At 40.6% G+C, this 16229-nt stretch overlaps 1 protein-coding gene across 1 annotated transcript in view; it reads left to right on the plus strand.

Moving 5' to 3' along the window:
* Positions 1 to 16229, plus strand: part of ano3 (anoctamin 3) — a 344977-nt gene that overhangs the window by 281239 nt on the left and 47509 nt on the right. Inside the window, exons 14-18 of the mRNA XM_069905103.1 lie at positions 3494 to 3576; positions 4832 to 4972; positions 13592 to 13756; positions 14164 to 14200; positions 14820 to 14931. Coding sequence (XP_069761204.1) covers positions 3494 to 3576; positions 4832 to 4972; positions 13592 to 13756; positions 14164 to 14200; positions 14820 to 14931 — 538 coding nt within the window. The remainder of the gene's footprint in view (positions 1 to 3493; positions 3577 to 4831; positions 4973 to 13591; positions 13757 to 14163; positions 14201 to 14819; positions 14932 to 16229) is intronic.

Consider the following 16229-nt stretch of genomic DNA (forward strand, 5'->3'; position numbering starts at 1 on the left):
CTAACCACCTCTTGATGACCCTGAGAATTCCTTCCCCTGCAATTGTAAGCGGAGCAATGCTATCTGTTACACTCCATCCTCTCTACCATCCAAAGACGAAACAAACCTTCCAGGTGAGGCAAAGATGCATGTGAACCCCTTGCAGCCTCATCTATTGCATTCTGTGCTCCTGCTGTGGCATCCCTCTGCATCGCTAAGACCAAGTGCAGACTTAGGGACTGCCTGTAATGGCCATACTGAACTCCCAGTTGCATGCCATTCTTAATGATGTGGAAGAACAGAGGGATCTTGGTATCTAAATCCATAGATCTCACAACATTGCTATATAGGTTGACAGGATAATTAAGAACCTTGTGGTATCCTGGCCTTCATTAGTCAAGGAATTGAGTTCAACAGTCGTGAGGTGCTGCTCTAAAAACTCTAGTTTCAGTTCCAGTCACCTCATTAGAAAGGGAGCAGAAGAGATTTAAGAGGACATTGCTTGGATTCGAAAATGTGTCTTAGGAGGCAAGGTAAACAGCTAGGGCTTCTGCAATTTATTTTTTATTTTATTTATAAAATGATAGAAGCCAATTCTGGACATTTAAGCCTGTGCTGTCCAACTACACCCAAATAACCGACAACCCTCTACCTTTTGGAGAAAACCCACGCAGAGAACGAACAGACTCCTTACAGACTTAGCCAGATTTGAACTCAGGTTTCTGGAGCTGTAATAGCATTATGCTCTCTATTCTCTTTGGCGTGAAGGAGGATGAGAGGGGTCTTAATAGAGGTCAATAAGATTATGAAAGGCACGGACAGCCAGCACTTTTTTTTTCCCCAGGGTGCCAGTAACAAATACCAGAGGCCATAAGGAGAGGGGAGAAAAGTTTAGAGAAGGGGTAAGTTTAGTGATAAGGATTAGTGAGTGCCTGGAATGCATATCCGGGGGTGGTGGTGGAGGCTGGTACAATAACAACATTTAAAAGACTCGGCCAAGAAAAATAGAGGTTTATAGGTGTGGGGTAGGGAAGGTTTAGATTGTGGCAGAATAGGTTTATATAGGTTAGCACAATATTGTTGGCCAATGTTTGCTGTAAAGTTCTATGCTCAACACCCCTTCTCATCCCACACCAACCTTTCCATCTTTGGCTTCTCCACTGCCATAGTGAGGCCACAGAAAACTAGAGGAGCAATACCTAATATTCCTACAGCCCAAGAGTGTGACAACTAGTCTGGATAAAGGATCCTGACGTAGAATGCTCACTTACCATTTCTATGCTGCTTGGTCCACGGAGTTCCCCCAGCAGCTCATTGTTTGAACTGTTGTTCTTGATTTCCACCTCCTAAAATGTGTTTTATTCCCCACCCTCAACAACTGTTTCATCTGACCGACATCTTAATGGGGCAGCTTCCTTGGCCTTTATCAAACCTCTTGTGAGATCAGCCATTAAGGGCTGCAGGTCACTTCACTGTTAACGTTATTGATGTTCATGCTAATGCCCCCCTGCAGCAGAGTTAAAAGGAGCTATCCATATACCTCAAGGGTTTGTACGTTAATTCAGACTTTTGCACAATTGTGGAATTTTTTTTCCCCCCATGAGGGTGTGTAAAAGTTTGATTATAAGAAGAATGTAATGAATTGCCTGGGTGTTGCTTTTGGTGGAAACATTTAGTTGTTAGTCAGCGTATGTTTTGAAAAGATAAGAATCAATTCTTCTGTCATAAAGGCAATCTCAATCTTGCTTCTCTGGATGTCATGCACTCCTTTGACCCATTTTTACTTCATTGTGATATCTACAAATCAATAAGAATAAATACTCCTCAATCAACTCCATGAACATTTTCTGCCATTCCATTAAATAATGACTGACCTTTATTTTAACTCCATTTTTTCTGCCTTGCTTCTGTAAAAATAAAACAATCCTGAATCTTCAATTGACCTAGCGCCACATCTTTTTGGACTGGAATGTGAATGTGTCAAATTGTTTTTAAAAGCGTGTTTTAATGTGTACACCATTTAAAGGTTATACGTTTGAAGGAAACATAATGGTAAAATATCACTGCATTGATTAAATTCACAGATAAGTCCTCACATTGGCAGCAGTTTTGACTGTTCTAAATAATTAGCTTTAACCTTTCAAAAGAAAACAACAATTTCTTGCTTGCTTTGTTCCTTTAGTTTCAGTATAGGCTTACTGCCCCTGTCAAAGCCTTTTACTAAAAATGTAATACGTGGAACTGTGTGTAAATTTTAATGATGTGGAATTGTCTTTTTAAAGAAAGTATGTGCAGGGAGTACCTTGAAATATTCAGAATTAATTGAGAGGCATTTTGCCAGCATCATTTGATTATCATTGATACCTATCTGTGGAAGCCTTTGTAGTGTGAACAGAGCAAGTTCTGTGTCGTTGCTCTCAAACTGTCCTTGGGTCTGATTCAAGTCCTTGTTAGTGCAGTGTGATTGGGATGTGGAAACAAATGATGAATCAGATTCAGATAGCACCCATACTCATCTGCAGTAAATGATGAAAGGTAAAGATAAAGGTTTCATTATTGTCACATAATACTACGTTTAGAATGTCACATACATGAAATTCTTTAACTTTTGCCTACCATAAGGCAGACAGAGGGTCTCCACTTTGTCCAACTCCCCTCACAGAAAACCTACAGCATCTGGTGTTCTTATGCGGTCTCCCCTCATCAAGTATTGACCAGTACTGTGCCTTCTGAGCTTCAGAGATCAGACAATCCCAGGCGTATTCAGGCAATTTGATGCTGAGATATTCCACCACCACAGAATATTCATAATTAAAAACAATGTAACGGGAGTGTGGAGGTGAACGTTTTTCAGCCTGAATTCTCTTTCTAAAGATACTTCCTGACCTGTCTTTTTTTAATTCCAGAAATTCCAGATTTCCTCCATTTATGGTTGTTTTAATTTCACAGGTGGCTGAAGATTGCCAAAATATGAAATTTGTGTCTGATTGTCATAATCAAGCACAACCAGTAGCATTAGCCACAGGTCATACTTGCCCATGCAAACTTGTTTCTCTTGTAGTCAATGGGAAATGTACACGTTGGAACTGAATGCACTTAAGTGTTTCCCAACTTATTTCCCACAGGAGACGTTTCTTGAAGCTCTCTCAGTCTTACATAGGATAAACATTCATAACTTGCTTCCTGTCTATTCATTCCTACACTATCAAATGACCACCAAGCACATTTTAAAATGAGCAAGTAGGATATTCACTGGTATGTTACATTAACCCATTCGTTTCTCATAAATTCCAGGTGGTAACTGTTTTTATTTGGAAAAGAAGGAGCGTGGATGCCAGTGGTGGGTAGAGAAGATACTGGTTTCGAAGTCACCAATCCTACTCAGCCCACTTACGGGCTACATTTTGCACGATCCAAGTGTGAAGGCACTGAAGTGCATTGAGATATCCTGAGTTTTGTAAAGACATTCTATAACCAGACATTTTGGATTCAGTTTGTTTTTGTATTGTTACAGCTACGGTATTTTTGGAGTTCTGGAAAAGGCGGAGAGCAGTTCTTACTTATAACTGGGATCTGATTGACTGGGAAGAAGAAGAGGTGAGTTCAGAAAATTTTGTGGCAGGTCCTCATTCTCAGGAAGCATATTGATTGGGTGAATGTTGATAAGATTTTGGCACCTGCCAGTTAAATAATTTCCTTGCATCAGACAAGCAATATCTCCCATGGTGGAACAGAATGGCACAAGGCTACTGAACACACGGAAGTCAGATGCCAATTCACTTGACAACTTTAGTCCTTTTGATTTTGGATATATTGTCAGAGAACATACATGACACCATATACAACACTGAGATTCTTTTTTTTCCTGCGGACATGGCATAATTAATCGATAGTCCAAAACAAAAAGACTACACACAGCGTATGCATATAAACAAGTAAAGAACTGTAAACAAATTGGGCAATACAAAGAGAATAAAAAATAAAATCAATAAAAGTGCACAAGCAAGAATCTTTAAATGAGTATGAGTTTGTTATCAAGTTATGAAGGTAGGTGAAGATAATTTGTTTTTCTTTATTTCCCTGTATGTTTGATTTTAATTAATTTACAGTAGCTTAATGTGCTTTACCTGAATTTATTCTCGAACATTGCAAATCATTAAAATTAATTGAGTGTATTTTGAAATGCCTCTGATCTAGGGGGTGGGACATCGGGATGTGCTTCCTGAGGTTTTGACACCTTCCTGTAATTTTGTTTTGCAAAAATAAACTTTATTACAATATGCATAAAAAAGCTTTGCTGTCTTTTTGCCTCCTCATTATTATCTTCAACCATTACATCGCTGTACACTCACATTCATACATTCTCTAATTTTCCACGCGGCACTTGGTCCCTGTGTAGTTATTTGTCCCTTTAGTAGTTATTCTCCTCTCCTTTGTTTTGAGGGGCTTCCCCTCTGGAAGGACTCTAGACAATGGTCTTTCCCAACAAAGCCCTCACTTCTTAAAGGTTCAGGAAAATGTAGAGGACCTTTCTTCCATTAAATCATTTGAGAATCAAAAGCACCATAGAAGTTAATGGTATGACTCAATTATTCATCCTATTTCACGAGATGTTTAAAATAAGTTGATTCCACATTATAGTCCATTTGATAAAGATCCAAATTGCTGTAACAAGAGTATTGTTTTATTTCAGAAGAGCTTTTACACAAGAATCAGGGTGTTTCTTGACAGGTTTAATAGCACGGTAGCAGTAATTAGAACTTATTTTGCGCAGGCCAGTAGATCATGTTCATTTTTGACAGTATATATTAAAATGCCCAATAATGATTCTGTTGAACCGTTCCTTTGACAGGAAGAACTTCGTCCTCAGTTTGAAGCAAAATATTCTAAAAAAGAACGTGTTAATCCCATCACGGGTAAACCAGAGCCATTCCAACCATTCGTTGATAAACTCAGCAGGCTGCTTGTATCTGTCTCAGGAATATTCTTCATGGTAAGTCCTTGAGGGGATGCAAAGGTTTTACTGATCTGTTTCCTTCACCACACCGTTCTATAATTCAAAAGCCATCGTCTCAGAAAAAAATATTTGAACAACTGGAAAGATGTTATGGAAGTAAGTATTAGATTGTTGATATTTCCTCCACTAACTTAAAATATCATAGCTTTGCATGTCTGTAAGGATTTAGTAGTCTTTATTAATATTCTGAAAGATTATTAAAGGTAATGCAACATTATTAATGTCATCTACAGTATAATTTTACTTATTGACTAAACATTGCAGATACTCGTTTACAGTTGGTTACCCTTTACCTCTTATTGATGCTGCGTGATGTTGAGTTTCTCCATCACTTTTCTGTATTAAACTAAAATCACAGCATTTGTATACTTTCCTGTTTAATTGCAATTAGTTGAATGACTTAACATTGTGCTCAATACATAAAAGTGCTAGAGAAACTCAGCAGGTTATGCAGCATTGATAGGATTCAAAAGGTAATCAACGTCTCAGGCCTGAGCTCTTCATCAAGGTATGAGCAAAACATGGGCATGCTCCTGAATGAAAAGATGGGTGGATAGACCTCCCCTCACCCAATTCCCCCACAGATAAGACTATCCATGGCCTTGTGTGCTTCCAAACTGGGGCTACCCGCAAATTAGAGGAACAACAGCTAATATTCTGTCTGGGCATTCTCCAACCAGCTGATATCACATTGATTTCTCCAGTCTCCATTAAACGGCTCCCCCTAATCTTTCCTTCTGTACTCTTTCCTCTAGCTCCCCACCCGCAGGGCCAACCCCTCCTCCATCAATTCTTATATTTTTCTTCTTCTCTCCTCCCACCAATGACCTCTTGTCTGTTTGTCTGTGTTCCTCCCCCTGCCCCTTCCTCTCTCCTCTCCTTCCCTCACCTGTTTATTCAGGTGCCTGTCTGCTTTTTGCCCAGACCTTGACAAAAGGCTCAGGCCTGAAATGCTGGTTATCTTTTACTTCTTACAGATGTTGCGGGACCTGCTGAGTTTCTCCGGAACCTGTGTGAATTACAAGCAGATGCCCCTGTTCCACTGGTATCCCAGTTAATTTGCTGTGCATTGTCCCGGGATAGGAAGCTTTAACAATTTGCTGACACTGCCATAATTGGCTGTGAAAATAGCAGTGCTGGCAGACCTGCTGTAATGGCAGTGCTGCTGCTGGTGCAGACCCAGAGAGAGCAGGGAGTGGAAAGCAAGTGCCCCTGCGAGGTCCAGCTGCCCACCCCCATTGCCGTTAACTCAGTATAGGCTTTAAATGGCCTGCTAATAGAGGTGCCCAAGAGCTGCCACCTATGATTGGCATCGGCCACAAGGTGTTGCAGACTCCAGAGATGTGGAGGATTGGTGCAGGGCACTAGATAATGGGGAGAACACCCCCACCCCACCCCCCCCCCCACACACACACACTTGAGAAGGAGTAACAGAGGAGATGACCCAGGAGATGGTGACCATGACAGTGGAGTCACGAGGGGTTCTGCATCCGAAGAACACACCGACAACTCGAGGTGATGAACCAGCGCAGTCTGCTGGTGACTGTGGTTGAGGAATTCACACCAGGTGCCAGACAGCTGGAGACCGACTCAAGACTAGCTGAAGAGGTACCAGGTATTGAAACCATGATGTGAGAGGGTGCTGAATGTCTCCTGATCGTGTTGGAGATTTGGATCTGGAGCTCGGGCTGCTGATGGTTTGGACTGGACTCTGTGTGGGGGTGGGGGGGGGGGGGGGTGGCATTAATCTGTGGGGATTCTTGTTTCTCTTTCTTTGGCTCTAAGAAGTACTCAGTCAATTTCTGCCAATGGCAAAATTGCACTGTCTTTATTCCATGACAAGAAAGGAATCTTGAAACTTGCTTGTTTGTTTCACTTAAACTTGTGTTTGCTTTTTAATGCTGATCTCCCATACTCTCCTGTGCTTCTTGTTGCAAGGTTGAATTGCAGCCTAGTATTCCATTAAGGTGGGTCATGCAAGAGTATTAAGTGTAGATTGATTTCAGTTAATCGGTTCTGCTTTGTATTTATTGGTGAACTACCTTTCCAGGCTTGTCATTTTGGTCCTATTGTTTTCTCAGCTTGCTGCTCGGGAATCTGGAAAGGTTTCTCCCAGCCAGGGGAGAATAAAATGATAAATTCTTTACAAACTGGGTACCCTATTGCATTGATGTTTAACATGTCGTGACAATGCAAGTTCAATCTCTAGATTTTATTTGGTGAATAAAACTTTGTGCCTTATAACTAAGAGGAGGCTGACTCTATTAACCCAGGACAAATGTCTTAATAAGTACCAATGAGGGAAGAGAAATGAGTAGTTGAAAATCTGCGGATGCTGGCGTCTGGTGCAGTGCACAAATGTGCAGGAGGAACTGCGTCAATAGAAGGTAAAAGGCTGTCGAACTTTTAGGCCCAAACCTTTCTTCAGGAAATCTACAGATCAGGCAGACCCCGGGATAAAAATGTTGGACGGCGGGGGAGAAGAAAGGAGGAGGAACACAGGCAGAAGGGGCCTAATAGGTGGATGGAGATGGGGTGGTGGAAGGGAAAGAAGCTGAGATGTGATGGGGAAAGGGCAAAGGGCTGAGAAAGATGGCTTCCTGATAGGAGAAGGAAGGGGGTGTGGAGCTGGAGAGAGGGTGACTGAAGGATGAGGAACAGAGAGAGACCGGGCGAGGGGGCTTACGGAAATTGGTGAAGTGGAGGCTGCAAAGATGGAATGCAAGGTGCTGTTCTTCCAGTTTGAGAAGAAACCTCTGGACTTGTGTTAAAGTTCAATCATTTATATAATTTCATATATAATTTATATAATTTCAAAATTATATAATTTCATATTACCGTTAGAACCAACAATTTTTTTTTGTTGGGAAATTTTTATTCGTTAAGGGGAATGGGATTGGACAAAATTCTAATTGCTTTTGTACATTTGGTGTTATCAGTAGCGCGTCAATGTGTTGCTGGTACTTGGAAAGATGATACTGAATTTAATATATCACATTGGCACAATGAATTGAAAGTATGTATTATCATGGAAAAAATTACTTATCATTTACATTGAACCCAGGTTACTATTGATGTGAACCAGTAGCTTAACTGACTGCATTGCTGTGTCTGCTTTAAAGGTAATAACTTGATATGAAAATTGGTAGAACAGACACTGGATACTGCGCTGACCCCAAATCCTTTGCACGCTAACATCTGGGGTGAACACTGCTGGGTTGAAGCCTCAGTGGCAAAGCAGCAGTGAACGGAGGTGTGTGACGCGTAGTAGATGTTAACCGTCTGAGGTAAATCTAGAAAATGTTCGAACTTAGCAAGTAAGGCAGCAGCTGCATTGAGGAAAACAGCAGTGGTGATTCAGGATAGTGGCTTCTCATCAGAACAGGAATCGAGCAGCATTTCATATACAAGGGGAACCCTGTTTTCAAGTTCAACTTTATTGTCATCTGAATGAACATGCATCACCTGACAAACCAGTGTTTCTCTGGACCACGGGCACACACAAAGCACATAATAATCACATATTGTAAATACATAAAGTTGTTATTTGAAATAAGTATGTATAAATATTTTGGGATGATTCACTCAGTTACAGGATACTGTTCATCAGTCTCACAGCCTGTGGGAAGAAACTATTTCCCAGCCTGGCATTCTGATTTTGATGCTCCTTCACCTCCTCCTTGATGGTAATGAGTGAAACTGTTTGAAGCTCAGGCCCAAAACATCGGTAAGATATTTATGGATGCTGCGTGACCTGCTGAGTTCCTCCAGCATTTCTGTATTTTTACAAACATACTCTGTGCTGGATGGAAAAGGTTTGCTAAACATCTTTGAGTCTTATTTAAGCAACTCTCCCAGTGAATGTTGTCAATAGAGGGAAGGGAGACCCCGATGATCTTCTTGGCCATTTTGATGATCCTCTGTATGGTCCAGTGCTTTACAGCCACCATACAATGCAGCCAGACAGGACACTCTCAATTGTACTCCTGTAAAAGGTTGAAACGTGGAAATTCTGCAGACACTGTGATCATCGTAAAAACTGGAGGAACACAACAGATCATACAGGGTCCATAGGAGGTAAAGAAATATAACCATCATTTCGGGCCTAAACACTTTGTCAAGGTATGGGCTCAGGCCCAAAACATCAGTTATATATTTTTACCTCCTATGGACTCTGCGAGACCTGTTGAGTTCCTCCAGCATTTCTGTGTTTTTTTTCCCTGTTAAAGTTAGTTAAGGTGGAGGATGGTAGCCTTGCCCTCCTCAATCTCCTTAGGTAGTGTCAGCACTACTACACCTTCCTGAATAATGAGGAGATGTTGTGGGTCAAGGATAGTTCCTCTTTTATTCAAACACCAAGGAACTTTGTGCTCTCCACTCTCTCCTCAATGGAACCTTTGATGTGCACTGGAAATTAATTGACCTTCGTCCTCCTGAAGTCCACAATCATCTCCTTTGTCATGTTCACACTGAGACTCAGGTTGTTGTTCTCGTACCATTTTACTAGCCTTTCAACCTCCTTTCTGTAAGCTGTTGTTAATGAGGCCAACTACTGCTAACTCATTGAGAAACCTGATGATTCTGTTAGAACTGAGCTGTGCAGTCTTGAGTCAGTAACAGGCTGAGCGCACAGACCGGAGGTGCGTCAGCACTCAACATGACAAGACTTGAGACTGACTGTGGCCTTTCAGTCAAGAAGTCTAGAATCCAGTAGCAGTAATAGGTGTTGAGTCCCAGCGAAGACAGTTTATCCACCATCCTTTGAGGGATGATTGTGTCAATGAACCTCAGCCTGGGGTGGGTTAGGACAGAGTGAAGGGTCATAGCTATATCTGTGGACTGGTTTGGTCAGGTGACAGAATAGATACTGAGGAGGGGAGTAGAGTGACCAGGTTGGCACAGCACCAGAGTCGTTTGAAGGCTTCACCTGCAGCATGCAAAGAAATTGTTTACAGAACCAAATCTTTAACTGTTTTCCACAGCACGATCCCTGGAGACAATGCATGAAAAGACCATTGAGCAGGCCTGCTTCAGTCAGCCAAGACCTGCTTCCCTGTTCAGTGTTCATGCTGTTTTTAAATTGCAAATTTGAATTACAACACTGTGTTTCAAGGCAACTGGCAGTCATGGTGTGCTCTAACCATTCATGTGCATAGGTCTGACACCACTCCTGAAGCACCTTCCTTAAAATTGGATTATGTGCCATGTTTATGAGGGAGTGAAACACAATGGATCTTAGTTTCATTGGTTGATGTAGGAAAATTAATGCATTGTCTCAGCCTTGTTTGTACTCCGCGGGACCTTTGATTATCTCCCAGGATTAGGCTGAGTTCTATTACAGCATTCCATTTAGAGCATCCATAAGTTCCTTGCAGAACTTAGTTCTATTGGTTTGCATGTTTAAGAAAGAAACGGGGTGATTTTCTTGAAGGTTGAGAGTCTTTGAAACTTTCTTGCTCAAAGAACAACATAAATCAGGTTAATAAGGTTGATGAAAGTGGATTTTTGATAACGGCAAAAATGTGGAGGTGAGTTTACGATCAGATTAGTTCTGATCTTATTGAAAGGTGGAGCAGGTTGAAGGGGCTGGCTGGTGTACTTCTGCTCTCAATGTGTCTTATTAGTACATACATAAGCAGGCATATAAAATATGACAGTAGCTAACAGTTTAGACTGAGGTAGAATAAATTCCTTTCAGTATTGAAAGAAGGTACTAAAGTGCTAGAAGTGTTCCAAGTTGAAATTGCGTTAGGTTTTTTTGGACAGATTCATGATGTACTATCCCTCTCTGCACAGCTATACTCCACATTTTGCTGCACTGTGCACTGACTTCAAATCCTTTGTGCATTGATATTATTGAGGTTGGTTTGAAGTCTCTGGGGCAGTGGTTCCCAACCTTTTTTATGGCCCGCACCCCTAAAATTTTTTAACATGTTCTCGCACCCCTTAAAGTAATAATTCATTTAAGAATCAAAACAAATTTGTACAATCAATTTTTAATAATATATAAACAAAAATGAAATATATGGAAAAGAAAATATATTAAAAATTAAAAGTTGCATAAGCCCTACAAAAAAATTAAATTTTCATCCATGCATGAAATTTCTTAAAAAAAAATTAAAGAACTAATGTTCAAATGTTCATAAGCCCATTTAAATTTAATGACTCTTTTGTTCCTGTTTATTGCTTAAAGAGTTTTTCAAAACGTGGCACCTTGTTGCTGATAGCAACCCGCATGTCTGCCTGTGCACCCAAGCGATTTTTAGATTTTGTCTTGATTGACAAAAGGGCACTAAATCCAGACTCACATAAGTATGTCGTCACGAATGGGATGAGCACAGTTAGTGCTTTTTCACAAAGTCTTGGAAACATGTCCATTGCCGAACACCAATATTGTTCCAAAGTTTTGCTTTCAAACTGCATTTCAAGAACACGATTTGTGCGCAGTTCAATAAGATCTTCCTTCAGCTCTTCATCATCCGACATATTATCCAAATTGAAGGAGTATGGATTTATATGTTAAAAAAACTGAAGTGTTATCTCGCACCCCCTGGAATGCAATCTCGCATCCCCGGTTGGAAAACCCTGCTCTCGGGCAACATAACAGTGGCTGGATGAAAGTGAAATATTGCAGATGCTGAATGTCAGAGATAAAACCAGATCATTTTGGAACTCAGCCGGTCAGGGCAACATCTGCAGTGAGAAAACTGTTAGTGACGTTTCAGGACAATGACTTCTCATCGAATCAGGAATCAGGAGGATTCATGATTTAATGTGAACTAGTGTGTGTCTGACTTGAGGAGAAGCAGCAGAATATTCAGCCACCTTCGATTTCACACGTCATGTTTTATGCTTCTTACTGGGGAGATGGTGTATTGATTTGCTCTATATTGATTTTATTCATTAACAATTCAGTGATATTACATTTATGGGGAAAATATTTGTGGTAAGTCCTTTTACTGTCACTTTCATGTTCCCTAGCACTTTTGGCTGGCAAACTGAAAGTGAGAACAAATAATGTTGCTCACATATCAGGAACCCATATCGATTAAAAATTGAAGTGGCTTCCCTGAAACTCTCTGCTAAAAGTCTAATGAGCCTTGACATTCAATCTGCTGTATTATTTTCCGTGAGTTGATCCTAGATCACATTTATCCATATTTAACGTGTTTCTTTCACAAATGTTGATGTTTCATCCCGCACAAAGCTGCATTGAAATACAATCCAGTGAGCAGAACAAAAGCAAAACCCCCGGCATTTAAAGAACTCCAAGCCAGTACTCAGTTAGCATCAAGCTAATCCTTAACTCGTTTCATGCTCATCCCAAACTATTTGTTTTATTTCAAGTGAAAACACAATACTGGAGAAACTCAGCAGGTCAAACAGTGGATCAGTCAGCAGGGTAAATCTTTTTCTGGCCAGGTCGTGCCTCCAATGGCCTGGGTCTATGAGGAAGTGCGAGAGTTCAGGGCCCTCAAAGGTGTGGGAGAAAAAGGTGACAGGTCTGCCCACTTGGCGGCTCGGGCCTCTATCGACAGGGGAAAAGAGGTGGCTTTCACTAGGGGTAAGTCCTTATCTGCAAAATTGTGAACTCACTGGGCATATTACTAAATGAACCCCAGGCAGTATGTGTGGTGATACGACCACCAGCCAACCTGGCCGGTTGTCAATCAGTTGACCTTCCCCACAGAGCTGGAATGTGCCAGTCAGCAGCATTCCCTCACTGACATCTCAGTGTGCTGCGAGTGTCAGGCAGACCAAAGGGCATCTTTCACTAGGATCTGGCCTGGCTGGCAGTGAGCGGAGTCCTTCCAGTCAAATCCTTCCCGTGCAGGTGGCATATTATCCTCCAATGCACATTGCCCCCAAGACGACTCTGGAAGGAGACAGTCGCCCACCTCTTTGAAGACTGTGGATTGACTAAGAGTGTGAGGAGAAGAATGCAAGGGTCCTTGTCACAGTTCCCCAGCAGCGGCGTAACAGAGGACCTGCACAGAGGTTAACTTGACATCCAGTACTGCTGCTAACCCTGGATTGATAAAAACTAACTCAAAATTAGTATCAAATTACTTTCAAACCAAACCTCAACTGGATTCAAATCAATTGAAAATTATCATCAGACCAATCCTAACCGATATCAAACCAATTTTAAATACTCATTGAAATGTCACCAATCTGGTGGCAGATCCAATTTCATAACAGGGCCAAGTCAATTCCAAGCTTGGATCAAACTAAATCCAAAAGAGAATGTGACCTACCCCGTGATCTTCAATCTTTACTCAATTGAATATTTTGACTGCTTGTGGAGAAAGACGTTGCATCTTTAATCTCATCACCAAACTGCTCTTATGAGCAGGGGAGTTCAGGGTTATGGGGATAAGGCTGGGATTGGTGATTGAAAGATAAAAATCAGCCATGATCCGATAAATGGTGGTGCTGGCTCGATGGGCTATTTGGCCTACTCCAGCACCTATTGTCTATTGTCCAATTTTAAGCATCGAACTGCTCTGACTTGTCACAATCAGAAGTGCAGAAATGTCAACATGTGGGGTGTGCCTCTGCAACTACCTTGTTATTTACTTCTGCTAAATCTAGATTTTGCTGGTCCTGGCTGCAGTCTTTGGTGTGGTTCTGTATCGTCTCGTGACAATGGAGCTCTTTGCATCTTTCCGATGGGAGTTTGTGAAGAAAAATTGGCAGTTTGCCACAGCTGGCTCTGGGGTCTGCATCAACTTTGCTATTATCATGTCTTTGAATGTGGTAAGTGTTATTACCCCACACTGTTGCTACTTTTATTGGAGGGAAAGGCTTGCAAAAAAAAAATCTAAAGTTGCAGATACATGAGCATGATAAAGTTATGAAAATTATTCAACTCTGAAACCTGGTGATTAGTCGAGAAAATGAAGCATTGAAAGATGATGTATAACTAAGTGAATTCAGCTCGAACTCTGGAAGATTCAGAGTAAATCCAAGCTCATACAAAGAGGAGAGTTAACCCTAATGATGAGTGTGGCCTTGGGGAGTATTGTTTTGCTCATATTTTGCAGTGTCGAAAGAACACAGTAATTTCATAAAGAACACATTAATGTTCACAACTAAAATTGTATGCAGCTCAACATTTATGATGTTGAACATCTCATATGCCAAGCTTTTTTTTCTGTTTTAAGGTTTATGAAAAAGTCGCACGGATGCTGACAAACTGGGGTGAGTAAATGCGGTCTCCTGACCGAAACGTTTGTACGCAGAAGAATAATCTTTCAAGTGAACTTTTTTTTCTTCTAAAAGAACAAAGTTCCTGCATTTCCTCAAAAATGGGGTGTCAGGGTGCACATGGTGACTGCAAGGAAGTCCGTTTAAAAATCAATCTGAGATAGAATTAACATTCACTTGAACAAGGGTTGATTGAGTGGAGAAAGCCAGCAGAGATTGATAAAGGGAAATCACCTCTCATTAATGATGGAGTCTTCTGATGACGTAATGGGAATCATTGATGGAAATGGGGCTCATGGAAATACGAACTTCTGAAAATCATTTTAAAAGATGCCTTGAATTTTTTTGAATTCACTATTGAAGCATCAACTACAATCATTTCAGGTGACTTCCCCTCTCTTTTTGTACCGACAACTATCTGGTTCTTCTCTCAGGATAATATCCGTAATATTAACCGTTTCATTTTTTCTCTGTGAAGACGTTGGTTAATTTGCTAGGCATTTATCATTGATTTACTAGTTAATGAACATTTAGTGAATATTTCTGCAAACCACAAATAGTAAAAATATCTGTTTGAGGATACTTTATTACTCACAGAAACGTCTTGTTACAGAGCACCCACGGACTGAGTCAGAATGGGAGAACAGCTTTGCTTTAAAAATGTTTCTCTTTGAGTTTGTCAACCTCAACAGTTCAATCTTCTATGTTGCTTTCTTCCTTGGCAGGTGAGTGACATTAAAATGTTTGGATAACATTCCAACATTGAGTGTATCCGCAGTTACCAGTGAACTGATGCCAAGTGAATCATCTTATCTCTGCATCAAAGAATGCTTTAATTTTAGAACATAAATTTAAGGTGCACGGCAAACTGATACTGATTCATCAATTTCCAGTCATTGAGTCTACTCTAGCCACCTTATTATTTAACATACTCCTTTTTGTTATTTTAAGAAACCATTCCTATTCCAGTTTGTAGAGGCTTAGATACCATTTAAAAATCTTCAGATCTTCATAGTGTCGAAGCATTTAATTGCAACTTCCTATCACATTAAGTTGCTGAATGGCTATCAACTTGATTTGAAATAAAATTAGTTGATCACTTGATGCCTTTGGTTTGTCGCCCAGCAAGGAGCTTGCAGAGAAATTTGCAATTTAGAAAATCAAGTGAGACATTCGATAGAATCCTCTCTGCCAGCTTGTTTTAGGCTCTCTCTTACTGATGGCTGTGACCTGTTCCAAGTAATGGGTCAAACTTAATTCCCAAGCATCGTTGTTCCATTCCAGAGTAACAAGATGTTACTGGTCGATTCTCCTAAAGATAATGCTCATGTCGACACTTAACATTGTCGGTGATTAATGCAGACCTTTTAACACTGATGCTATAGGGTTACCCCCATTGACTTCATCGATTCAAAAAGTTTTCATTGGGGTAAAGTTCTACTACATGTGTATCTGTACAGTACATGCTGTTGGCTGGAACTCTATCAATGCAAACTCAGTTCTGATCCAATCTGTAGAATCACCATTACCCTTGGTGATCTATTACATACATCAAGATTGTTGTCACTTTCTCATGGCAAGCACTGAACAGGAAAAACTACTTTCCTGCAGAGCTAAGTTATGATATCCAATATCAATAATCAGTCAGGGTTGAAGCAGAAATTGTAAACAGGGAAAATATTTTTGGCTGCTCCAAAATTATCTCTAAGATATGCATCAGTTCTTCTCTCAAATCTTCAAAAGTAGGATGGGATCATAGTGTGCAATTTTCTGTCTATGAAAAGCTGATGCAAATGGGTAATGGAGCCATTGAGGGTGCAAATCCTTCCAACTTAAAAAAAAATATGGTTCAGTGCTTTTTTTGAGATTTATTTTTTAATTTTGCTGAGAGCAGAAAGAGGATGCTCAGATATGATGAGAATAAGTTGGTCTGAAAAATCTATTTTTAAAATTCGAGCTGAAAGGAGCCAAGGAATATAGACTCCCGAATAATGTCATCCACTGGTTCCACACTGTCATTTCT

The sequence above is a fragment of the Narcine bancroftii genome, chromosome 1 (assembly GCF_036971445.1).
Source record: "Narcine bancroftii isolate sNarBan1 chromosome 1, sNarBan1.hap1, whole genome shotgun sequence".
Lineage (NCBI taxonomy): Eukaryota > Metazoa > Chordata > Chondrichthyes > Torpediniformes > Narcinidae > Narcine > Narcine bancroftii.